The following is a 26,804-nucleotide window of genomic DNA, read 5'->3' as shown; positions in this document are numbered from 1 at the left end:
ATGCAGCAAAATACAGGGAAATCCTGGAGGAAAACCTGATGCAGTCTGCAAGAGAACTGCGACTTGGCAGAAGATTTGTTTTCCAGTAAGACATGACCCCAAGCATAAAGCCAACGCTACACAGGAATGGCTTAAAACCAACAAAATTAATGTCCTGGAGTGGCCAAGTCAGAGTCTAGTCCTCAATCCAATTGAGAATTTGTGGCTGGGTTGAAAAGGGCTGTTCACTCACGATCCCCATGCAATCTGACAGAACTTGAGAGCAGTTTTGTAAAGAAGAATGGGGAAAGATTGCTGTGTCCAGATGTGCAAAGCTGATAGAGACCTATCAACACAGACTCGAGGCTGTAATTGCTGCCAAAGGTGCATCTACTAAATACTGACTTGAAGGGGGTGAGTACTCATGAGATTAATTATTTTTGTTTCATATTTGTAATTAATTTAGATCGTTTTGTAGAGATCTGTTTTCACTTTGACGTGAAAGAGTCTTTTGTGTTGATCAGTGTCAAAAAAGCCAAATGGAACCCACTGTGATTCGACGTTGTAAAACAATAAAACATGAAAACTTCCAAGGGGTGGTGAATACCTTTAATAGGCACTGTGTGTGTGTCTGTCTGTGTGTGTGTGTGTGTGTGTATGTGTGTGTGTGTGTATGTGTGTGTGTGTGTGTGTGTGTGTGTGTGTGTGTATGTGTGTGTGTGTGTGTGTGTGTATATGTGTGTGTGTGTATGTGTCTGTGTGTGTGTGTATGTGTGTGTGTGTGTATGTGAGTGTGTGTGTGTGTGTGTGTCTGTGTGTGTGTGTGTGTGTGTGTGTGTGTATGTGTGTGAGTGTGTGTGTGTGTGTTTGTGTGTGTGTGGTGTGTGTGTTTGTGTGTGTATGTGTGTGTGTGTGTCTGTCTGTGTGTGTGTGTGTGTCTGTGTGTGTGTGTGTGTGTGTGTGTGTGTGTGTGTGGTGGGGGGGGGGCTAGGGTGCCTAAGACTTTTGCGCAAAACTGTATTTGTCAATGTGGAGTAGAGAGTGAGTTTGTGAGTATGGCAGGAGCAAAGGGTGTTGTGCCGCAGGAGGGGTGGGGGGACGGGTGACAGAGGGGGAGAGCCAGAGGCAAGAGGTGCTGTGGGTACAGACACACCCAGCCCTGAGACACCAGGCAAGGTCATTTGATTCCAAACAATTCGTTTATTAATCATTACAGAATGTCTCTCCGGTGCTTCCCCTCTCCCTTCCCCTTTTCCCAACCATGATTCCCCTCTCCCTTCCCCTTTTCCCAACCATGATTATCCTCTCCCTTCCCCTTTCCCAACCATGATTCCCCTCTCCCTTCCCCTTTTCCCAACCATGATTCCCCCTCTCCCTTCCCCTTTCCCAACCATGATTCCCCTCTCCCTTCCCCTTTTCCCAACCATGATTCCCCCTCTCCCTTCCCCTTTCCCAACCATGATTCCCCTTTCCCAACCATGATTCCCCTTTCCCAACCATGATTCTCCTCTCCCAACCATGATTCTCCTCTCCCTTCCCCTTTCCCAACTATGATTCCCTTCTCCCTTCTCCTTTTCCCAAACATGATTCCCCTCTCCACTCCCCTTTTCCCAACCATGATTCCCCTCTCCCTTCCCTTTTCCCAACCATGATTCCTCTCTCCCTTCCCCTTTCCCCAGCCATGATTCCCCTCTCCCTTCCCCTTTTCCCAACCATGATTCCCCCTCTCCCTTCCCCTTTTCCCAACCATGATTCCCCTCTCCCTTCTCCTTTTCCCAACAATGATCCCCCTCTCCCTTCCCCTTTCCCAACCATGATTCCCCTCTTCTTTCCCCTTTTCCCAACCGTGATCCCCCTCTCCCTTCCCCTTTTCCCAACCGTGATTCCCCTCTCCCTTCCCCTTTTCCCAACCGTGATTCCCCTCTCCCTTCCCCTTTTCCCAACCATGATTCCCCTGTTCCTTCCCCTTTTCCCAACCATGATCCCCCTCCCCTTCCCCTTTTCCCAACCATGATTCCCCTCTCATTTCCCCTTTTCCCAACCATGATTCCCCCTCTCCCTTCCCCTTTCCCCACCCATGATTCCCCTCTCCCTTCGCCCTTTTCCCAACCATGATTCCCCTCTCCCTTCGCCCTTTCCCCAACCATGATTCCCCTCTCCCTTCTCCTTTTCCCAACCATAATTCCCTCTCTCCCTTCCCCTTTTCCCAACCATGATTCCCTCTCTCCCTTCCCCTTTTCCCAACCATGATTCCCCTCTCCCTTCGCCCTTTCCCCAACCATGATTCCCCTCTCCCTTCCCCTTTTCCCAACCATGATTCCCCTCTCCCTTCCCCTTTCCCCAACCATGATTCCCCTCTTCTTTTCCCTTTTCCCAACCGTGATCCCCCTCTCCCTTCCCCTTTTCCCAACCGTGATTCCCCTCTCCCTTCCCCTTTTCCCAACCATGATTCCCCTCTCCCTTCTCCTTTTCCCAACCATGATTCCCCTCTCCCTTCCCCTTTTCCCAACCATGATTCCCCCTCTCCCTTCCCCTTTTCCCAACCATGATTCCCCTCTCCCTTCGCCCTTTCCCCAACCATGATTCCCCTCTCCCTTCTCCTTTTCCCAACCATGATTCCCTCTCTCCCTTCCCCTTTTCCCAACCATGATTCCCCCTCTCCCTTCCCCTTTTCCCAACCATGATTCCCTCTCTCCCTGTCCCCCACCTTCCCAGTCTGTCCACAACACAGACCCATATCAGAATCAGGTTTATCATCACTCACGTTTGTCATGAAACTTACTTCTTTTTGCGGCAACAGTGCAGTGCAGTACATAAAATTACTGCAGTACTGTGCAAAAGTCTTAACCGCCCCAGCCTAAGATTTCTGCACAGTACTGGACATGTATTAGGTGTGTTGGTGTGACATACGAAACAAAATACAACTTCCAACAATTATAAAGAATTAAGAACTATATGAGAATAAAGTTAGAGGTTAAAGTACAGATTTGGAATAAAATGTGCATAAATACTTAAATACCGGCATGTATTTGCAATGTGAACAGCATTTTAAAAAGTGGTTTAAAATTTCAATAGTGCAGTGGAATGACGGGTGGGGGGAGGGGTTGCTACCTGGAATGGTTGATCACATGCTGGGGGGGGTGAAGAATCTTTTAAGATAGCATGAAGTTTTCATTTAAAAGCCCTGTAGCTCTTTCTGAAAAGGAGCTTTTGGAAAAGACAGTTTGCAGAGTGGGCAGTTCCTCCCTGTTAGAGTTAAGTTTAGCAATCAACACTCACGACACGCTGGAAGAACTCAGGGAGGTCGGGCAGCATCCGTGGAAACGATGGGTCGACGTTTCGGGCCGGAACCCTTCGTCAGGACTGTAGAGGGAAGGGGCAGAGGCCCTATAAGGAAGGTGGGGGGAGGGTGGGAAGGAGAAGGCTGGTAGGTTCCAGGTGAAAAACCAGTAAGGGGAAAGATAAAGGGGTGAGGGAGGGGAAGCAGGGAGGGGATAGGCAGGAAAGGTGAAGAAGGAATAGGGGAAAACACAATGTGTAGTAGAAGGAGGCGGAACCATGAGGGAGGTGATAGGCAGCTGGGGGAGGGGGCAGAGTGAAACTGGGATAGGGGAAGGGAGGGGGAGGGAATTACCGGAAGTTGGAGAATTCTATGTTCATACCAAGGGGCTGGAGACTACCTAGACGGTATATGAGGTGTTGCTCCTCCAACCTGAGTTTAACCTCATCATGGCAGTAGAGGAGGCCATGTATGGACATATCTGAATGGGAGTGGGAAGCAGAGTTGAAGTCGGTGGCTACTGGGAGACCCTGTCTGTTGTGGCGGACGGCGCCCCCTCCCCCAGCTGCCTATCACCTCCCTCATGGTTCCGCCTCCTTCTACTACACATTGTGTTTTCCCCTATTCCTTCTTCACCTTTCCTGCCTATCACCTCCCTGCTTCCCCTCCCCAACCCCTTTATCTTTCCCCTTCCTGGTTTTTCACCTGGAACCTACCAGCCTTCTCCTTCCCACCCTCCCCCCACCCTCTTTACAGGGCCTCTGCCCCTTCCCTCTACAGTCCTGACGAAGGGTTCCGGCCCGAAACGTTGACCCATCGTTTCCACGGATGCTGCCTGACCTGCTGAGTTCCTCCAGCGTGTTGTGAGTGTTGCTTCTGCAGGGTATTTTGTGGTTAAGTTTAGCATTCGGATCCTTTCTGTGAACGAGAACGGGGAAGAAAATTGTCAGGCTTGGAAGCACTACAGCTACGGAATATTTCCCCTCGCTTGTGCAAAAGCCTTGTTCGGAGCATCTAATGCAGCAGTTTCCAAGAGAGGCCGGGGGGTGGGGGGTGGTTGTGTAGTTACAAAGCTCCGGCAAACAAATTGATTACAGGTGTGCTACTGTTGTAAGCCGGCGTCTCCTGAGCCAGGGCGAGGAGAAAGAACTTGCAAATTAATTGCAGCAGGCTCAGCGGGCGATACGGTGTCGCTCAGGCAATGAAGAAGGAAAAGGGCCAAAACCAAAACAAAACAAAACCCTGGGAGATGCACTTAAAACCTTCACGCTGTTTTCCTGTAACATTGTCAACGGATTTGAGTATTTGTGCACATTTAAATTCACTTTGAAGACGGTACTCTGTACAAGCTTGTGGGCACAGCAGACGTCCAGGTTGTGACGCAGTGCTGCACGCGACAGAGGCTTTAGTTATTGTAAAGGGATTCCTGCCGGCATTTTTAAGGTAATCAGCATTGACTGGTGCCTATATAACTATATAACAATTACAGCAGGGAAACAGGCCATCTCGGCCCTTCTAGTCCATGCCGAACTCTTACCCTATCCTAGTCCCACCACCTGCACTCAGCCCATAACCCTCCATTCCTTTCCTGTCCATATATCTATCCAATTTAACTTTAAACAACAACATCGAACCTGCCTCAACCACTTCTGCTGGAAGCTCGTTCCACACAGTTACCACTCTCTGAGTAAAGAAGTTCCCCCTCATGTTACCCCTAAACTTTTGCCCTTTAACTCCCAACTCATGTCCTCTTGTTTGAATCTCCCCCACTCTCAATGGAAAAAGCCTATCCACGTCAACTCTATCAATCCTCCTCATAATTTTAAACACCCCTATCAAGTCCCCCCTTCTACGCTCCAAAGAATAAAGACCCAACTTGTTCAACCTTTCTCTGTAACTTAGGAGATGAAACCCAGGCAACATTCTAGTAAACCTTCTCTGTACTCTCTCTATTTTATTGACATCTTTCCTATAATTCGGTGACCAGAACTATACACAATACTCCAGATTTGGCCTTACCAATGTCTTATACAAATTCAACATGACATCCCAACTCCTATACTCAATGCTCTGATTAATTAAGGCCAGCAAACCAAAAGCTTTCTTCACCACCCTATGTTTGACTAAAACAGGGGGCTCCCAACCTTTTTTTTATGCCATGGACCAATGCCATTAAGGAAAGGGGTCCGTGGGCCCCAGTTTGGGAACTCCTGGATTAGAGGCTTACAACAGCTGATTATGTCAGAAGCTTGCGTGCACTCGTGCATATTTTTTAAAAAAATCGTATTCAAGTAAGTGGATTTGACTATTTCAAGCCTTCTCTTCCCGTCTCTCGTGAAGCCGGAGAGCAGCTCCATGATGTCTGCTTCAACCCCAGCAGCTACAAGGAAATGAAGGAGAATGCGGACAAGGTGCTGCAGTTCATAGCCTCGAAAAAGATTCGCATGCACCAGACGTCCGCTCGGGGTGAGTCGGGTGTGACTGGGTGGGTTCTCTCTGGGTCCCCACAGCCCGAAAACGGACCGGTCAGTGGGTCAGTTGGTCGTCGTAAGCCGCCCCGTAATCCGGCCAGGGTTAAAACCGGGGAGCGGAAAGGCTGGAAGGGGGCAGTGCCCCCTCGAGAGACAGGCGAGGCGAGGTAGATAGTTCCGAGTAGCTCAGTGAGGTCTGGGCGCGTGTCCTGACTCGAGGAGGGGCAAAGAGGTAGCTCGGACCAGGGGGTTCCCAATCTGGGGGCGGGGGTCCACGGACCCCTCGGTCGGTGGCTGGGAACCCCTGACTTCAGACGCCTGTGTTTGAAGGGGGTGGGGTCCCAGAAGTCCCAGCCTTCAGCGCTCAAAGGTTAGCGCACCTACAGCGGAAGCCGCGCTCGTCCACCGTGGCTGGGCGGGGGCAAACTGAGAGCGACGGCGTTCCTCGGAACGGTGAATCCGCCGGGAAAGGAGTGGGGGGTGTCTAGAGGACTAAATGTGGGGGGTGGGGGTATAGAGTGATGAAGATACTGATTCCCAGCTGCCAGGGAACCGGGAACAAGTGGGTGGTGGTTGGGGGGGGAGCCAGCGCATGTGGGGATAATGGATGAGAGGATGGTAAGTAATTTGCGGAAGTCATGTTCAGATAAATCGAGCACGGTGGACCGTAGGCCCCCCCCATGGCACCCCTCCCATCCATTTAACACTTCTGTTAAACGGTGAAATCGAAATCGCACCCAGCACCTGCACCGGCAGCTCGTTCCACACTCCCACCACCCTCCGAGTGAAGAATTCCCCCCTACCCCCCAAGTTCCCCCTTAAATATTTCACCTTTCACCCTTAACCCATGACCTCTGGTTCCCAACCTCGGCGCAAAAGGCCTGCCTGCGTTTACCCTACCCAACGGCCCAGGGGTAGACCATACACCAGACGGTCCAAAAGCCTTCGGCAAACGAGAGGCCTTCCTCGTCTGGAAGTTGAACGCCGGTGACCGGTGTGAAGCTGTCCCTGGCGATAGAGATGATTGACAGTCACAAATAGGGGGTGGCATATTATATGTACTTGGATAATAAATTCACTTTGAACATTCAATTGACAAGAATAGCCCAGCTTCCCCACACCCAATGGGTTATACTGGAGCAGCGGTCCCCAACCACCGGGCCGCAAAGCATGTGCTACCGGGCCGTTGGGAAACGATACGAGTCAGCTGCACCTTTCCTCATTCCCTGTCACGCACTGTTGAACTTGAACACAGTCCGTATTTGCCGGGACATCCCGTATTTTGGGCTAAATTGGTTTGTCTCACACGGGACCGCCCTTGTCCTGTATTTGCCCAGCTAAGGTAGAGCGTTCCTATGAAACCTTTCGTGCCGAAATGGCGTAAAGCGAAGAAGCAATTACCGTTAATTTATATGGGAAAAATTTTTGAGCATTCCCAGACCTAAAAAATAACCTTCCAAATAACACATAAAACCTAAAATAACACTAACATATAGTAAAAGCAGGAATGATATGATAAATACACAGCCTATATAAAGTAGAAATAATGTATGTGTACAGTGTAGTCAGGAAGATTAGGCCAAAACCGATTTGTGGGAAAAAATCGTCACGTCATGCATGCCCACACAGGTGCCCGCGCAAGTCTTCATGGTCGTGGTAGTCTTTCCTGGGGTAAAGTGTCCCGGGATTTGACTGCTTCTTTTGTCCCTTATTTGGGAGTGAGAAAGTTGGTGACCCTAACTGTAAAAAACATGTTGAGGTGAGTTTAACCCCACTTGAACACACCCCGGGTCATCCGGTCAGCAAGAATATTGTCAATATTAAACCGGTCCGCGGTGCAAAAAAGGTTGGGGACCCCTGTACTGGAACGACGTCTAGATTTAAGCTGCAGCTCTGGCTGGAAGGTCAGGGTTCAACTCCTGCTCCCTGTAAGGAGTTTGTATGTCTCCCCCCGCCGCCCCCGTGACCCTGCCCTTTTCCTCCGGGTGCTCCAGTTTGCTCCCACATTCCCAAGACGTACTGGTTAGGATTAGTGAGCTGTGGGCGTGTTACGTTGGGGCGGGAAGCGTGGTGCCCACCCTCACTTGATTTGATGCTTGTTTCAATAGACATGTGACAAATAAAGTTAATCTTCCACCTGTATCTTTGTGACTTCACAGCAAGAGCTGCAGGCTTAAATCTAGACGTTGTTCCAGTGTAACCCATTGGGTGTAGGGAAGCTGGGTCATTTTTGTTAATTCAATGTTCAAAGTGAATTTATTATCCAAGTACATATAATGTGCCAGCAGAGACAACCCTGACATTCACAGTAAATACAAAGAAACACGTCAGAGTCAATGAAAGACTGACCCCTAGAGGATGGACGAGCAATCAATGTGTAAAAGACAGCAAACCCTGAAAGTACTGAAATATAATATTAGTAATAATAATAAATAAAAAATTGAAAGTGAGTCCATAGGTTGTGGGAACAGTTCAGTGATGGGGGTGAGTGAAGTTATCCCCTCTGGTTCAAGAGCCTGATGGTTGAGGGGTAATAACTGTCCCTAAACCTGGTGGTGTGGGTCCTGAGGCTCCTGTACCTCCTTCCTGATGGTTGAGGAGTAATAACTGTCCCTGAACCTGGTGGTGTGGGTCCTGAGGCTCCCGTACCCCCTCCCTGATGGTTGAGGGGTAATAACTGTCCCTGATCCTGGTAGTGTGGGTCCTGAGGCTCCTGTACCTCCTTCCCGATGGTTGAGGGGTAATAACTGTTCCTGAACCTGGTGGTGTGAGTTCTGGGGCTCCTGTACCTCCTTCCTGATGGCAGCAGCAAGACTTGGACAGGATATCTCCCTTGGGCGATAGATCTATTATGCAGGAAAGATGAACAAGTAGGGCAAAGGTTCAAGGCATTACTGGAACTAAAAGCTTCATTTTGTTTTGTTTGAACAGACATCGTTGAAGGCAATTTGAAATGTGTGATGAGACTGATTTTAGCTCTGGCAGCTCACTTCAAGCCGTCTGGTGTTAGGTCGTCCAGCCACAAGTCCGCCATTCCCCTGGGGGGCCGGCCTGCCACATCGGTGGATAACCACAGGCCTCTCTCTGCAGCGGCCATGGTGCAGAACGCGGCCGCGGCCCTCGCGGAGGCCCGTCAGGACGTCTCGCGCTCGGGGCGGGAGGTGTTCCGATACAGACAGGAGGTACCGAGGTGAGTGCGGACCCTTCGCTGTTCCTCGCACGACAGCAGTTCTTTGCTGCTTCACTGCTGTTCGCGAGATGCTCGGGGATGGGTGCGAAGTGTTCCGTGCGGTGGAGAACTCAAGTTGCTTTTTGCGCCCTGTTGCTGGTGCTGATTAAATTCATAAGAATTGGATATACAGCCGGCAGAATTGAACAGCGATAGAGAAGTCACATCAGCGTGGCGCTATTACACCTTTGGGCGTCAGAGATCAGAGTTTAATTCTGATTTTCTCCAAACTAAGACATAGCATCACTTGAGAGAACCATTGTGACAAAGTGGGAGCTGATGTATCCTTCCACTTCAACAAAATGGCCCTCCTAGCTATCAGTGTAACAAATGCAATAACATGTTGGTCAGACAAAGAGATACCACGGATATTTTGAGGAATTATTCCAAAAAGCACAGTCAATTTGTTAGGTTGTAAATTAATTTTAAGTGCTTTAGAAATTGTCAAAAAAACCGACTTCCAGAACTGTTCCAATATAGAACAGGACCAAAACATGTGTGTCAGTGTAGCTATCTCAGTTTTACATCTATCACAATAACTATCAACGTTAGGGAATATTTTAGACAGTCTCTCCTTCATCAAATGGTAACGATGTACAATTTTAAATTGAATCAATGAATGGCCAGCACAGATCGAAGAAGAGTTAACCGGCTTCAGAATCCGCATCCAATCCTTAGAAGTTGAACTTTTGAACCTGTGTTTGATTTTGAGAAAAGATGGGGTTCATTTGCTCGTTATTATCACGTCAAGCCTTGGTATGATTTGGGTTCAACCAAGCAGGAGAGGTTGGAATCTTCCGGGGAGGGGGCGTGAATGACGGAGAAAGTACTGCCCCACGCGAAGTTATCGTTCGCCGGGAAATAGTGGGCCGTGCACCGGCATAGAATTACAAAGGAAATATATATCTACCAATATCTCAACTTAAAACAAACAGAAAAAAGAGAAGAAAAATAGGAGGGCCCCACTGCAGTTAAACCAGTCTAAATGTGCACATAAACGTTGGAGCTCGTCTCAGAAGCAGTCGGGATGCTTCATTTTGGTTACTCGTGCGCTGAACCCACGTTTTGCGCGAAGGACGCCAGTCACAGTTTGAACTTCCCTCGAAGACCATCTCGAACGAACTGGCTAACTCAGGGGTATTGGTACTTCCTCCTTAGAACCATCTGTCTTCAGAAAGCACTCCTTACGATAGGGTCTGCCCTCCCGCCCTCCTCACCGGAGACCCCAAACCACACTATCGTCCTTCAGAAACCTGATCTCCCCCATTCCCACCCCACCAGCTCTCTCGAACCTTCCATCGCATCCCACTGGGCAGAAAGTTACAACACGTACCAAGCCAACCCTGATCGTCTGACACAGCCTTCCTAAGTTGGACAACATGGCTCCTTACCTTTAGCCGAAGCCAAAACACTCTTACTAGCAGCTTTTTGTAGAAAACTGCTGAAATAAAAATGCCTCACAGCATAGCGGTAGAAATCTTAGCCAGGGCCTTACACCAACAGCACCTTCAATGAACTAAGTTCCGGGCATGATGTGTTGGTGCTGGAAGTGTGGCAGTCTGCTCAGCTTAGTCCTCGCTGATCTAATCGGAGGAGGGAGGGAGAAGATGGCGGCGCGACGCAGCCCGCTGGCCGTTCCGAATGATATCGTATGTGTTAACTAGGGGGCCGTGCACAATCCGGATTTGACGGAGACAGATGTGAGAATCACAGAGGAACACCTGGAGAAACTTCTGAAATGCCCGCTTCGCCACCACTGCTACTGTGCGATCGAGAATCTCCGGAGGGGAAGGCCCCAAATCCTCGGCTTTGCCTGTTGCCGGGGCTGGGGTCGAAGCGCTCGGCAGAGCTGGTGCTCGGTGCTCGGTGTCGGAGGGCTGGTTGGAGGCTCAGAGTTTTCGGACGGACTCAAGAGTCGGACTGTGGTCGGATGCTTCCGGGATGCTGCATCGGCAAGTTTGTGGCACTGGAGGTTCACCATCTGCGTGAGATGATGGGACTTTCGAGAGACTTTGAGACTTTTACCGTGCCCATGGTCCGTTCTTATCAAATTACGGTATTGCTTTGCACTGTTGTAACTATATGTTATAATTATGTGGTTTTTGTCAGTTTTTCAGTCTTGGTTTGTCCTGTGTTTTGTGATATCATTCTGGAGGAATATTGTATCATTTCTTAATGCATGCATTACTAAATGACAATAAAAGAGTACTGAGTGTCCTCATAATATAATCTAATCTAAATCAGGTTTATTATCACCGGCATGTGATGTGAAATTTGTTAACTTAGCAACAGCGGTTCAATGCAATACATAATATAGAAAAAAAAGATAAATGAAATACAAATAATAATAATAAATAAGTAAATTACAGTATATATAAAAATAGATTTTTAAGAAGTGCAAAAAACAGAAGTACTGTATATTTAAAAAAAGTGAGGTAGTGTCCAAGGAAATGAATAAACAGTCACCGTTCCGGGTCCTGAGGGAGAGTCTTGGCCCGGGACCTCGACTGTTCACTCTTCTCCGTAGATGCTGCCTGGCCTGCTGGGTTGGGTTCTTCACTTCCCCACCCTGTCCACCTGTGACCCCCACACACGCAGTGAACCCGGCGCTGCACAATCACAACACCTCACTGCATTTAATTGCGTCTCATTGCAACAATCATCCTGCGGCATTTAGTAAAGATACTGCGAATCCGGTTTAGTCTCACCGGCGCATGCCGTGAAATGTCTTGTTTTGCACAATAATAAAAGCTGTAAATTGCAATAGATTAGATTATGAGGACGCGCAGTCCTCTTTTATTGTCATTTAGTAATGCATGCATTAAGAAATGATACAATGTTCCTCCAGTGTGATTTCATGACAAACCGACTTAAAAGCTAACAAAAAACACATATTTATAACATATAGTTACAACAGTGCAAAGCAATACCGTAATTTGATAAGAACAGACCATGGTATGGTAAGAGTCTCAAAGCCTCTCGAAAGTCCCATCATCTCACGCAGACGGTGAACCTCCAGCGCCGCAAACTTGCCGATGCAGCATCCCGGAAGCATCCGACCACAGTCCGACTCCGAGTCCGTCCGAAAAACTCCGAACCTCCGACACCGAGCACCGAGCGCTTCGACCCCAGCCCCGGCAACAGGCAATAGGCAAAGCCGAGGATTTGGAGCCTTCGTCTCCGGAGATTCTCGATCGCACAGTAGCAGCGGCAGCGAAGCGGGCATTTCAGAAGTTTCTCTAGACGTTCCTCTGCGCTTAACGGCTGTCCCCATCAAATCCAGATTGTGCACGGCACCCCCAGTCACACATATCGATATTCATTTGGAACGGCCGCGCGCACTGCATCGCGCCATCTTCTCCTCCCTCCTCAGAGGTGGAGATTTAAAACAGCTGTCTGTGTGGGCCAGGTCGTTGGGTGTATTTAAGGCAGAGCTTGATAGGTTCTTGATTGGAGACGGGGAGAAGGCCGGGGAGTGGGGCTAAGGAGGGGGCGAGAAAGGATCAGCCGTGATTGAATGGTGGAGCAGACTCGATGGGGCAGGTGGCCTAATTCTGCTCCAATGTCTTATATTAACGAAGTAGTAGAAAAAGATAGGAAGAATGGTGAGGTAGTGTCAACAGGTTCAGTGTCCATTCAGAAATCGGATGGCAGAGGGGGGAAAAAAGCTGTTCCTGAAAAGCTGAGCGTGTGCCTTCGGGCTCCTGTGCCTCCTCCCTGATGGTAGCGACGAGAAGAGGGCCCGCCCTGGGTGATGGGGGTCCTTAACGATGGACGCCACCTTTCTGAGCATGAGGTCTCATCTGCAAAGCGACCGCCTGGATGCGTGTTGAAGGCAGGAGAGTTTAAGCTCTAAGGATGGCCCCGTGCACGGCCAGTACGTAACGGGGGAAACTCAAGAGGCTGGGGTAAAATAATCGCGTCCTCGATCTGAAGAGTAACATCCAGATGCCCAGCCCAGATGTGTTGACGAGCAACACACACAAACTGCTGGAGGAACTGAGCGGGCCAGTCGACGTTTGGGGACGAGGCCCCTCAGTTGCTTTTTCTCGCAGAACCAGGTAAAGGCTCTGTGGCGCAGGCCAGATTTGCTCCCTCACACGGGAGGGACTGTCTGGTGAACATCTTAGCCAGTTCTTCCAGGAGCACCGTGACCCAGCTGCATCGTCTTCCGGTACGGGAATTGACCGCAAGTCCCTGCAGAGGGTTGCGAGGAACACTGTGAGGATCACTGGGGTCTGTCCTCCACCCGCCAGAGATATTTATCAGGAGCTCTGCTTACGCCGGGCCCTCAGCATCGTCAATGATCCCTCTCATCCGTCCTGCAATCCCTTTCACCCCCTACCATCGGGCAGGAGGTACCGTAGCATTAGGACAAGGACTGTTAGGATGGGAAACAGCTTCCCCCGCAGGCTGTGAGACTACTGAACTCCCTCACTCCACCCAGATCACATCTTATCCAGTAACGTCATCCTGTTTACTTTTCAATTTGTATCAGATATCACCTTATTATTTGTTAGTTTATCTGTGATGATTTTACTTTATGTGTTGTGTGTGTGTGAGTTATATGTACTGTGTTGTGCACCTTGGTCCGGGGGAACGTTGTCTTGTTTGACGGTGTACTTTATGTGTTGTGTGTGTGAGTTATATGTACTGTGTTGTGCACCTTGGTCCGGGGGAACGTTGTCTTGTTTGACGGTACACTTTATGTGTTGTGTGTGTGAGTTATATGTACTGTGTTGTGTACCTTGGTCCGGGGGAACGTTGTCTTGTTTGACGGTATACTTTACGTGTTGTGTGTGTGAGTTATATGTACTGTGTTGTGTACCTTGGTCCGGGGGAACGTTGTTTCGTTTGACGGTATACTTTATGTGTTGTGTGTGTGAGTTATATGTACTGTGTTGTGTACCTTGGTCCGGGAGAACGTTGTCTTGTTTGACGGTACACTTTATGTGTTGTGTGTGTGAGTTATACGTACTGTGTTGTGTACCTTGGTTCGGGGGAACGTTGTCTCGTTTGACGGTATACTTTATGTGTTGTGTGTGTGAGTTATATGTACTGTGTTGTGTACCTTGGTCCAGGGGAACGTTGTCTTGTTTGACGGTATACTTTATGTGTTGTGTGTGTGAGTTATATGTACTGTGTTGTGTACCTTGGTCCGGGGGAACGTTGTTTCGTTTGACGGTATACTTTATGTGTTGTGTGTGTGAGTTATATGTACTGTGTCGTGCACCTTGGTCCGGGGGAACGTTGTTTCGTTTGACGGTACACTTTATGTGTTGTGTGTGTGAGTTATATGTACTGTGTTGTGTACCTTGGTCCGGGGGAACGTTGTCTTGTTTGACGGTATACTTTATGTGTTGTGTGTGTGAGTTATATGTACTGTGTTGTGTACCTTGGTCCGGGGGAACGTTGTTTCGTTTGACGGTATACTTTACGTGTTGTGTGTGTGAGTTATATGTACTGTGTTGTGTACCTTGGTCCGGGGGGACGTTGTCTCGTTTGACGGTATACTTTATGTGTTGTGTGTGTGGGTTATATGTACTGTGTTGTGCACCTTGGTCCGGGGGAACGTTGTTTCGTGTGACGGTATACTTTATGTGTTGTGTGTGTGAGTTATATGTACTGTGTTGTGCACCTTGGTCCGGGGGAACGTTGTTTCGTGTGACGGTATACTTTACGTGTTGTGTGACACTGAGGTCAATCTTCACCTTGGCTTGAACGGAGGGAAGAATGTGTCACCGGGTGCCCTCTGCTGGCAGCTTTCATTTTAACACAAACTCCAGCCGCTGAATGTGGATCTGAAGTTCAGCTTTAAGCCAGCATCTCAAGAAAATATTGTTGTTACCTTAGCAAGCTGCTTAAAACAAAAACTACTTGTAGATACTAACCTGCTAAGACAGTGTTTGTGGAGGAGCAAATGGATATAGAACGGGGGATCGGATTCAAGATTGTTTAATGTCATTCCCAGTACACGAGAATGAAATAATTGTTACTCCAAAAAAAAACCACAATAACATAAAGGGCACGAAAATTGTTTTTTTACAGAACATATTAAATATGAATACATTCATTCGTTCGTTCGTTATGCGTTGTGTCGTATGACGTGAGGGATCACGGTCTAGCCATGACCATGATTGTTCCTGGCAAAGTTTTCTACAGAAGTGGTTTGCTGTCGCTGCCTACTGGGCAGTGTGTGTCTTTACAAAGACGGGTGACCCCCCTCCCAGTTCATTATCAATATCCTTCAGAGATTGTCTGCCTGGCATCAGCGGTCGCGTAACCAGGACTTGTGACCTGCTGATACGACCCTCCACCACCTGCTCCCGCGGTTTCATGTGACCCTGATCGGGGGGCTAAGCAGGTGCTACACCTTGCCCCAAGGGTGACCTGCAGGCTAGCGGAGGGAAGGAGCACCTCACACCTCCTTTGGTTAGAGACATGCCCCCACCCTGCCTCTCAGTAAGTAAATAAGGTCGTGTATTGACATCTGAGTGGACATTGAACCTATGAACACCACCGCGCTAACAAGAGGGAATCTGCAGATGCTGGAAATCCGGAGCAAAACACACACACACACACACACACACACAAAATGCTGGAGGAACTCAGCAGATCGGGCAGCAGCTGTGGAAAAGAAGTCTTGCAAGACCATGGACCATGGATCTGCGCCTGGAAAGTCTTCACTCTCCAGGGCGCAGGCCTGGGCAAGGTTGTATGGAAGACTGGCAGTTGCCCATGCTGCAAGTCTCCCCTCTCCACAACACCGATGTTGTCCAAGGGAAGGGCATTAGGACCCATACAGCTTGGCACCAGTGTCGTCACAGAGCAATGTGTGGTTAAGAGCCTTGCTCAAAGACACAACACGTTGCCTCAGCTGAGGCTCGAACTCACGACCTTCAGATCACTAGTCCAATGCCTTAACCACTTGGCCACGTGCCCACACTTACGGAAAAATGAAGTTCGGTCGACCTTTTGGGCCGAGACGCTACCTCACTACTTTTTAAAATTGTTTTTGCACTATTTATTTAACTTAAAAAATATATATACATATAATTGCAGTAATTTATAGTTTTTATTGTTATGTAGTGCAATATACTGCTGCCACACAAGAACAAATTTCACGACATGAGCCAGAGTTATTAAACCTGATACCAGTTCTGACACAGAGGTCAATTGGATGCCCATAAAGTGACGCTGGGCACAGGAGTGTCTGTACATAAGGTGACTCTGACAGGAAATGATAAAGTAGTGGCGGTTGGGGGTGTAGGGGGGGTGGGTTACTACACCAGGCCCTTCGGCCCATCGTGACCGTGCGCACCGGGATGGCAGTTTAAACTGGTCGTCTGCCTGCACCTGATCAAAAATCTCTCCATTCCCTGCCCATCCCCATGCTTCTCTAAATGCTTTTTATTAGCCATTATTGTATTGGCTTCCACTTATTCCCCGACACTGTGTTCCAGTGTCTGTGTGTGTAAAAAAAAAGAAATACATAATTGCCTTGTAAACCTCCTTTCAACCTTCTCCTCCTCGCCATAAGACGATGCTGTCTAGTATTTCACTTTTCCACCGTGGGGGGAAAGGACTCTGACTATCTTCCCAACCTGCCCTATTAGACCAGCGTTGAGGAGGAATTTCTTCAGACAGAGGATGAAGAGTCTGTGGAATTCGTTGCCACAGGCCGCAGTGGAGGCCAAGTCACTGGGTGTATTTAAAGCGGACGTTGATCGGTTCTTGATCAGTCGGGGAGTCACGGGTTACGGGGAGAAGGCAGGAGGGATATTAAATCAAGGATATTAAATGGCAGACCACACTCGATGGGCTGAATGGCCTAATTCTGCTCCCACGTCTTATGGCCTGTGTCTCTGATAATGTAATGCATTTCTGTCTGTTTGCCCCACAGCTTCTGCGATTGCGTTTCAGGTCAGTTATTTCTGTGTTAAATCAAAGCGACAGACTTTGGTTTCAGGGCTCAGCGGTTCCTACAGCAATAGATGCTACTTTCAGCAAATGTGTGACGTCAAAGGAAAATTTGTTCAAACTGAGAGTGCACCAGGCAGGGTAGTGGTGGTTTAACGTTAGAATCAGAATCAGGTTTATTACCACTGACACATGTCATGAAATTTGATGTTTTGTGGCAGCAGTACCTTACAATACATAATAAAAATGTATAAATTACAATAAGGTGTGGAAATATATATATATATTCCCTCCCACCCCCGCCCTTCAATTCTGCACTGGCCTCTTACTACTCTTTTCTTCATCTGCCCATCACCTCCCCCTGGTGTCCCTCCTCCTTCCCTTTCTCCCACGGTCCACTCTCCTCTCCGATCAGATTCCTTCCTCTCCAGCCCTTTACCTTTCCCACCCATCACCTCCCCATGGTGTCCCTCCTCCTTCCCTTTCTCCCACGGTCCACTCTCCTCTCCGATCAGATTCCTTCCTCTCCAGCCCTTTACCTTTCCCACCTATCACTTCCCCATGGTGTCCCTCCTCCTTCCCTTTCTCCCACGGTCCACTCTCCTATCCTATCAGATTCCTTCCTCTCCAGCCCTTTAACTTTCCCACCCATCACCTCCCCCTGGTGTCCCTCCTCCTTCCCTTTCTCCCACGGTCCACTCTCCTCTCCGATCAGATTCCTTCCTCTCCAGCCCCTGACCTTTCCCACCCATCACCTCCCCCTGGTGTCCCTCCTCCTTCCCTTTCTCCCACGGTCCACTCTCCTCTCCGATCAGATTCCTTCCTCTCCAGCCCTTTACCTTTCCCACCCATCACCTCCCCATGGTGTCCCTCCTCCTTCCCTTTCTCCCACGGTCCACTCTCCTCTCCGATCAGATTCCTTCCTCTCCAGCCCTTTACCTTTCCCACCTATCACTTCCCCATGGTGTCCCTCCTCCTTCCCTTTCTCCCACGGTCCACTCTCCTATCCTATCAGATTCCTTCCTCTCCAGCCCTTTAACTTTCCCACCCATCACCTCCCCCTGGTGTCCCTCCTCCTTCCCTTTCTCCCACGGTCCACTCTCCTCTCCGATCAGATTCCTTCCTCTCCAGCCCTTTACCTTTCCCACCCACCTGGCTTCACCTATCACTTCCAGCTATCCACCTTCCCCTACCCCCACCCACCTATTTTGTTCTGGCGTTCTCCCCCTTCCTTTCCTGTCCTGGCCCAAAACATCGACTGTTTATTCCTCTCCATAGATGCTGCCTGACCTGCTGAGTTCCTCCAGCATTTTGTGTGTGTGTGTTGCTCTGGATTTCCAGCATCTGCAGAATCTCTTGTGTTTATGTTCTTCATTTTTAATTCCCTGTGCCACTTAATTGGCTGATGAAGTGCTCTGTTGGTGTCATGCAATAAGACCACATGCTTTTTCAAAACAACTCTGCCCCAAGTCCAAGGAACTCATCGTTGTTAGCAGTATCGGGGAACAGAGGGATCTTAGGGTGCAAGTCTGTAGAATTTCTAGTGTATCTGTTCACCTGGGTGATCCTTTTGAAACGTCAGCACCGTCTTCTCCACGTGCTCCGCCTGACATGATGAGTACTTCCTACGTTTTGTGTTTTGATTTCCACCATTTATGAACGTCGGGGACTGATCAGAAATTGATGACAGGACTCAGTCTGAAATGTCAGCTCCATAGGTGCTGCCCGACCTGCTGAGTTCCTCCAGCATTTTGTGTGTGTGTGTGTGTGTGTGTGTGTGTGTGTGTGTGTGTGTGCATTTGTTGCTCTGGATTTCCAGCATCTGCAGAATCTTTTGTGTTTAGTTCCGGCTGACCAGAAGTGCACTGAGAGCGGTAAGCGTAAAGGAGTTGGGGGCTTACTGATCTGGTTAACAACGGATGGTGCAATCCGGGGCATATTACGATCGAGGAACGTGTTTGTAGACCGGATATTGAACTTTTTACTGTTGGACTTCGGCCACATTCCACCGAGATACAACACTGGGCGTCACGGGAGGTCGTTCCTGCCTGTGGCCATCGAACGTGCAGCTCCTCCCATGGAGGGTCAGACACCCTGAGCCAATAGACTGGTCCTGGACTTATCTCCATCTGGCATAGTTTGCATTTTGTTGTTTGATTGTTTGTGGTTTTTGTATTGCTATATTTATGCTCTATTCTTGGTTGGTGCAGCTGTAACGAAACCCAGTTTCCTTCAGGTCAATAAAATATATCTATCTATCTATCTTATTCCTCTCCATAGACACTGTCTGACCTGCTGAGTTCCTCCAGCATTTTGTGTGTGTGTGTGTGTGTGTGTGTGTTGCTCTGGATTTCCAGCATCTGCAGAATCTCTTGCGTTCATTCCTCTCCATAGATGCTGCCCGACCTGCTGAGTTCCTCCAGCATTTTGTGTGTGTCACTGGGAAGCAGGGTGGGCCTTTAGAGTTTAGATTTCCATTATCCACTGAAGGTTGCAGTGACCGTCTTGTGTCTTGCAGCGTTGAAGACGAAATCACAAGCCCATCCTGGAGCGTTCGAGCAATGGTAAAGCAGTACGAAGGACAACAGATGCCTTTATCCCCACCTCTTTCACCAAGGTAACGGACTTTCTAATTATGACAGTATCACTTTCTAAATTTTACATCGGGAGTTCAGCTACTTCGGTTTACACCTGTGTATGTGTCCAATTAAATATGTTAAACACACCGTTGTCGAGATAGCAGGAACTTCTCCGTTTTATAAAATTGGACTGTAAGGATTGTGTTTGGATTCTGGGATTGCTTTGTTTGAATCTATGCTGTGGTGAGTGACTTTAAAACAGGGAGAACTCTGCGAGTAATTTAGGCCGCTGCGCAGTTCTGAAACTTTTCCATCTGATGTCTGGTAGGCTGGAGTTCAGAGAAGCACCAGCAGGCGGCCCTGTGACACCTCAGTACCGAGCTTACTGTAGCCGCGTCCTCTTGCCTCTGGGAAGTTGAAGCCTGTGTGTTTTGTACAGCTCCGTCCAAAGTGAACTGGAGAGAGAGAAAAAAATCCTTCAGCTACGTTCCAGTTCAGACTCAGAATCAGGATTAGTCTCACCACATATGTCGTGAAATTTGTTGCATTGGCGGCAGCAGTACAGTGAATAATATAAACTGTGAATTACAATATATGTGTGTGTTTGTGTGTATATATATATATATATATATAAAATAGTTAAATTAAACAAGTAGTGTAAGAATAGAAATTTTAAAAAAGTAGAGAGGTGGTGTTCATGGGTTCAATGTCCATTCAGAAATCGGATGGCGGAGGGGAAGAAGCTGTTCCTGAATCGCTGAGTGTGTGCCCTCAGGCTCCTGTACCTCCTCCCTGATGGTAACAGTGAGAAAAGGGCATGCCCTGGGTGCTGGAGGTCCTTAATAATGGACGCTGCCTTTCCGAGACACCGCTCCCTGGAGGTGTCCTGGGTGCTTTGTTGCAGATTGTGTGCCTTGTGTTCACCTCAGTACAGGAGGGACGTGGGTACTGTAGAGAGAGAGCAGAGGAGATTTACAAGGATGTAGCCTGGATTCGGGAGCATGCCATATGAGAATAGGTTGAGTGAACTCGGCCTTTTCTCCTTGGAGCGACGGAGGATGAGAGGTGACCTGATAGAGGTGTATAAGATGATGAGAGGCATTGATCGTATGGATAGTCAGAGGCTTTTTCCCCAGGGCTGAAATGGCTAACACGAGGGGGCACAGTTTTAAGCTGCTTGGAAGCAGGTACCGAGGGGATGTCAGGGGTAAGAGAGTGGTAGGTGCGTGGAATGCACTGCCAGCGACGGTGGTGGAGGCAGATACAATATTAAGAGCCTCCTAGATAGGTAAATGGAGCTTAGAAAAGTAGAGGGCTATGCAGTAGGGTAACTCTAGGCAGTTTCTAGAGTAGGTTACGTGGTCGGCACAACATTGTGGTCCGAAGGGCCTGTAATGTGCTGCAGATTTCTATGTTCTATGTTCTGTACATTGTTTCTGTTGGTAGCCATGAAAACGGCATATCCTGGGTGGTGGGGGGTCCTTAATGATGGACGCCGTCTTTCTGAGGCACTGCTCCGAGAAGATGTCCTGGAAACTGTGGAGGCTTTGATGCATTTTCCACTCGGATCAATAAAGTATGTTCTATTATTATTATCATGGAGCTGACTAAGTTTACAACACTCTGCAGCTGACTTCGAAGTTAGATTATCCACTCATTCGTCTAGCAGCTGCTCGTGGGACCTTTTCGTACACTCTGGCAACACACGCAAAATGCTGGAGGACCTCAGCGACGGTTATGTTGATCTCGGAGTTGATTTAAAGGCTGGCACGACATCGTGGGCCGTAGGGCGTGTACTGTGTTGTACTGTTCTCTGTTCCGTTTCCCCGCTACTTAATCTGGAGCAGTGAGACCAGCTGATCTCCGTAGTAGTTTCTGTAGCTGGTTGGAAATCTGGTTTCTGTAGTAGTTTCTATAGTTAGTCGGAAGTCTGGCCTCTGTGTTTGGTTGGGAGTCTGGTTTCTGTGTTTGGTTGGGAGTCTGGTTTCTGTGTTTGGTTGGGAGTCTGGTTTCTGTAGTAGTTTCTGTGTTTGTTTGGAAGTCTGGTTTCTGTGTTTGGTTGGGAGTCTGGTTTCTGTAGTAGTTTCTGTGTTTGGTTGGAAGTCTGGTTTCTGTGTTTGGTTGGGAGTCTGGTTTCTGTGTTTGGTTGGGAGTCTGGTTTCTGTGTTTGGTTGGGAGTCTGGTTTCTGTAGTAGTTTCTGTGTTTGGAAGTCTGGTTTCTGTGTTTGGTTGGGAGTCTGGTTTCTGTAGTAGTTTCTGTGTTTGGTTGGAAGTCTGGTTTCTGTGTTTGGTTGGGAGTCTGGTTTCTGGGTTTGGTTGGAAGTCTGGTTTCTGTAGTAGTTTCTGTGTTTGGTTGGAAGTCTGGTTTCTGTGTTTGGTTGGGAGTCTGGTTTCTGGGTTTGGTTGGAAGTCTGGTTTCTGTAGTAGTTTCTGTGTTTGGTTGGAAGTCTGGTTTCTGTGTTTGGTTGGGAGTCTGGTTTCTGGGTTTGGTTGGGAGTCTGGTTTCTGTATTTGGCTGGGAGTCTGGTTTCTGTGTTTGGCTGGGAGTCTGGTTTCTGTGTTTGGTTGGGAGTCTGGTTTCTGTGTTTGGTTGGGAGTCTGGTTTCTGTAGTAGTTTCTGTGTTTGTTTGGAAGTCTGGTTTCTGTGTTTGGTTGGGAGTCTGGTTTCTGTAGTAGTTTCTGTGTTTGGTTGGAAGTCTGGTTTCTGTGTTTGGTTGGGAGTCTGGTTTCTGTGTTTGGTTGGAAGTCTGGTTTCTGTAGTAGTTTCTGTGTTTGGTTGGAAGTCTGGTTTCTGTGTTTGGTTGGGAGTCTGGTTTCTGGGTTTGGTTGGGAGTCTGGTTTCTGTATTTGGCTGGGAGTCTGGTTTCTGTGTTTGGCTGGGAGTCTGGTTTCTGTGTTTGGCTGGGAGTCTGGTTTCTGTGTTTGGCTGGGAGTCTGGTTTCTGTAGTAGTTGGAAGTCTGCTCTCTGTAGTAGTTTCTGTATTTGGTTGGAAGTCTGGTTTCTGTAGAAATTTCTGTAGTTGGTTGGAAGTCTGGTCTCTGTAGTAGTTTCTGTGTTTGGCTGGGAGTCTGGTTTCTGTGTTTGGCTGGGAGTCTGGTTTCTGTGTTTGGCTGGGAGTCTGGTTTCTGTGTTTGGCTGGGAGTCTGGTTTCTGTGTTTGGCTGGGAGTCTGGTTTCTGTGTTTGGCTGGGAGTCTGGTTTCTGTGTTTGGCTGGGAGTCTGGTTTCTGTGTTTGGCTGGGAGTCTGGTTTCTGTGTTTGGCTGGGAGTCTGGTTTCTGTATTTGGTTGGAAGTCTGGTCTCTACAGTTGGTTAGAAGTCTGGTCTCTGTAGTCGTTGGAAGTCTAGACCATCCTGTTTCGTATGCCTCGGCTGAACTGTTGGAAAACTCATGGAATCCTTGGTGGAATTCCATTGCACCTTGCACTCCTGCAAACTAGGAAGCTGAGCTGTAACACAGAGGTTACGTATACTCGTCTGAGTCTGAAAATCACTGTAATTACATAGAGCACTATCTTTAGTGTCACTTCAGTAAAGCTGGTCATTATCTCCGAGTTTGCGGCTCGTAAGATTTATATGAGGAGGTAGTTAGAAATTGAACTGAGTGGTATAACTGAAATATATTATTACATTTTCAGGGACTTGGGAGAATTTTGTTAAGATAACTGGTTTCCCTTTTGACCTAGAACATTGCAGAGCAGGTCCTTGGGGCCTTGATGAGCTGATCTTTTAACCTACTACCGTTCTCTCCCACATTGCTTTCCAGTTTTCTCTCATCCACGTGCCCATCTAAGAGTCTCTTAAATATCCCTTAAGTATCTGCATCTACGCCTCAGGAAACCTGCCTCGGACATTTCTCCTTGCATGTTCCTCCAGTCTCCTTGTATGTCCCCTTGTTTTTGGCCGTTTCCTCCCCGAGGAAAAGTCTTTGGCTGCCCCCCCACGAGCCATGCCTGTTACCTCTCGTACATCTCTGTCACGTCTGGGACCTACCTAAATCGGCTGCCTGCCTCGTCTTTTTTGTAGGACTACTTTTCGAAGGATTTTCTGTTCAAGGGCACTAAAGCAGTCAGTCTACTCTCCACTCACAAGCAAGAGAAGATCTGCAGGTGCTGGGAATCCTGAGCTGCACGCACAAAACGCTGGAGGAACTCAGCTGGTCGGGCAGCGTCTGTGGAAAAGGGTAAACCAGTCGACGTTTCGGGCCGAGACCCTTTGGCAGGACTGGAGACGGGTCTCGGCCTGGACGTCGGCTGCTTTACTCTTTTCCACAGATGCTGCCTGGCCTGCTGAGTTCCTCCAGCATTTTGTGTGTGTGTGTGTGTGTGTGTGTGTGTGTGTGTGACTTGAATATACTGTCTACCTCACGTCTATAGACGTTTGTCAAAGTATTGGAAGCCAGATCTTCGCAAACGTCTGAGGAAGTAGGGGCGGAAACACGCAGGAGGGCGTGGGTCACTGCTTCCGAGCGTATCATGAGATTTGTGTCACGTTCGCGGTCTTGATCGGCGACTGTGAAGGGCAGGGGTAGTACTGGTAATGACGAAGTTATCACTGACATCTACCTTTGCCGTGAAGTCTCCTCGGGCGCGGGGGGTGTTACTGCGGACCAGGAGAATTGTACAGTGGGGGTAGATTGGCAGAGGACCCTTCCTGTCCTGCAGCTGAGAGGGACATAGGGAGAAAAAGGAGAGAGAGAAAAAGAATGTGTGTATAAAGATAAGTAACGGATGGGGTACGAGGGGGAGGTGGGGCATTAACGGAAGTTTGAGAAGTCAATGTTGATGCCATCAGGTTGGAGGCTACCCAGACAGAATATAAGGTGTTGTTCCTCCAACCTGAGTGTGGCTTCATCTTTACAGTAGAGGAGGCCGTGGATAGACATGTCAGAATGGGAATGGGATGTGGGATTAAAATGTGTGGCCACTGGGAGATCCTGCTTTCTCTGGCGGACAGAGCGTAGACGTTCAGCGAAACGATCTCCCAGTCTGCGTCGGGTCTCACCAATATATAGGAGGCCACATCGGGAGCACCGGACGTAGTATATCACCCCAGTCGACTCACAGGTGAAGTGTCGCCTCACCTGGAAGGATTGTCTGGGGCCCTGAACGATGGTGAGGGAGGAAGTGTAAGGACATGTGTAGCACTTGTTCCGCTTACACGGATAAATGCCAGGAAGGAGATCGGTGGGGAGGGATGGGGGGGGGGGAAACGAATGGACAAGGGAGTCATGTAGGGAGCGATCCCTGCGGAAAGCGGAGTGGGGGGTTGGAGGGAAAGATGTGCTTACTGGTGGGATCCCGTTGGAGGTGGCGGAAGTTATGGGGAATTATATGTTGGACCCGGAGGCTGGTAGGGTGGTAGGTGAGGACAAGGGGAACCCTATTCCTAGTGGGGTGACGGGAGGATGGGGTGAGAGCAGATGTCCGTGAAATGGGGGAGATGCGTTTGAGAGCAGAGTTGATAGTGGAGGAAGGGAAGCCCATTTCTTTCAAAAAGGAGGACATCTCCCTTGTCCTGGAATGAAAAGCCTCATCCTGAGAGCAGATGTGGCGGAGATGGAGGAATTGCGAGAAGGTGATTGCATTTTTGCAAGAGATAGGGTGAGAAGAGGAATAGTCCAGATAGCTGTGAGAGTCAGTTGGCTTATAGTAGACATCAGTAGATAAGCTGTCTCCAGAGATAGAGACAGAAAGATCTAGCAAGGGGAGGGAGGTGTTGGAAATGCACCAGGTAAACTTGAGGGCAGGGTGAAAGTTGGAGGCAAAGTTAATAAAGTCAACGAGCTCTGCATGCGTGCAGGAAGCAGCGCCAATGCAGTCATCGATGTAGCGAAGGAAAAGTGGGGGACAGATACCAGAATAGGCACGGAACATAGATTGTTCCACAAAGCCAACAAAAAGGCAGGCACAGCTGGGACCCATACGGGTGCCCATAGCTACACCTTTAGTTTGGAGGAAGTGGGAGGAGCCAAAGGAGAAATTATTAAGAGTAAGGACTAATTCCGCTAGACGGAGCAGAGTGCTGGTAGAGGGGAACTGGTTAGGTCTGGAATCCAAAAAGAAGCGGAGAGCTTTGAAACCTTCCTGATGGAGGATGGAAGTATATAGGGACTGGATATCCATGGTGAAAATAAAGCGGTGGGGGCCAGGGAACTTAAAATCATCGAAAAGTTTAAGAGCGTGAGAAGTGTCACGAACATAGGTCGGAAGGGATTGAACAAGGGGTGATAAAACAGTGTCGAGGTATGCAGAAACGAGTTCGGTGGGGCAGGAGCAAGCTGAGACAATAGGTCGGCCAGGACAGGCAGGTTTGTGGATCTTGGGTAGGAGGTAGAAACGGGAAGTGTGGAGTGTGGGGAATATAAGGTTGGTAGCAGTGGATGGGAGATCCCCTGAGCGGATAAAGTCGGTGATGGTGTGGGAGACAATGGCCTGGTGCTCCTTAGTGGGGTCACGATCGAGGGGTAAATAAGAGGAGGTATCCGCGAGTTGTCGCTGTGGCTCGGCAAGGTAGAGGTCACTACGCCAGACTACAACAGCACCCCCCTTATCGGCGGGTTTAATAATAAGGTTAGGATTAGTGCGGAGGGAGTGGAGAGCAGAGCGTTCCGAAGGAGTGAGGTTGGAATGGGAACAAGGTGCGGTGAAGTCGAGACGGTTGATGTCCCGTCGGCAGTTGGCAATAAAGAGATCCAGAGCAGGCAGAAGACCAGAGCGGAGTGTCCATGAAGAGGAGGAGGGTTGAAGACGGGAGAAGGTGACATCGGTGGGGGTGGGAGAGTCCTTGCCGAAGAAGTAGGCTCGGAGACGGAGACGGCGGAAGAAGAATTCCGCGTCATGGCGAATGCGGAACTCGCTGAGGTGTGGGCGAAGGGGGACAAAGGTGAGGCCCTTACTGAGGACAGAGCGTTCTGCCTCAGAGAGTTGATGGTCAGAGGGGATGATAAAGACCCGGCACAGATGAGAAGTGGGATCAGTGGGATCAAAATAATTACCTGCATTTTTGTATCAGCCTCCAAAAGGACCACAACCTTATTGTGGTTCAGAGGTTGGCATGCCTCAGTGACTTGGACAGCTGTGCTGGCTGGAGTCAGGGCCTTGTACTTTGGCTCTTGGCTCGGGTCACCCATGCCAAACAGGTCAAAGGGCAGAGGTCAGACTGAGAGTGGTCCACCGGTCCTCCGGGTTCAGGGGTTCAGCTCAGGGCTAACGACCCTGAGTGGTCAAAAAGAAACTGTTACAGAGACAGCAGTGAAGCATCCTTCTACATCTGTGTGCGACGGTGCGGACAGTCAGAGATGGAGGACCTCCATTGCTGCCCTGAACCCCCGGTAAAACATTAGTA

The 26,804-nt window shown here is 48.9% G+C and overlaps 1 protein-coding gene across 5 annotated transcripts in view; it reads left to right on the top strand.

Annotated features, from left to right (window-relative positions):
* LOC134340962 (dixin-like) overlaps positions 1–26,804 on the top strand; it is a 263,330-nt gene that overhangs the window by 114,510 nt on the left and 122,016 nt on the right. For all 5 annotated transcript variants that reach the window (XM_063038593.1, XM_063038595.1, XM_063038594.1 and 2 more), the window contains 3 exons: positions 5,600–5,725; positions 8,662–8,920; positions 19,398–19,496. In XM_063038593.1, coding sequence (XP_062894663.1) covers positions 5,600–5,725; positions 8,662–8,920; positions 19,398–19,496 — 484 coding nt within the window. The remainder of the gene's footprint in view (positions 1–5,599; positions 5,726–8,661; positions 8,921–19,397; positions 19,497–26,804) is intronic.

This window comes from Mobula hypostoma, chromosome X2, assembly GCF_963921235.1.
Source record: "Mobula hypostoma chromosome X2, sMobHyp1.1, whole genome shotgun sequence".
In the NCBI taxonomy this organism is placed as follows: Eukaryota; Metazoa; Chordata; class Chondrichthyes; order Myliobatiformes; family Myliobatidae; genus Mobula; species Mobula hypostoma.
This window is presented reverse-complemented; position numbering and strand designations above follow the sequence as displayed.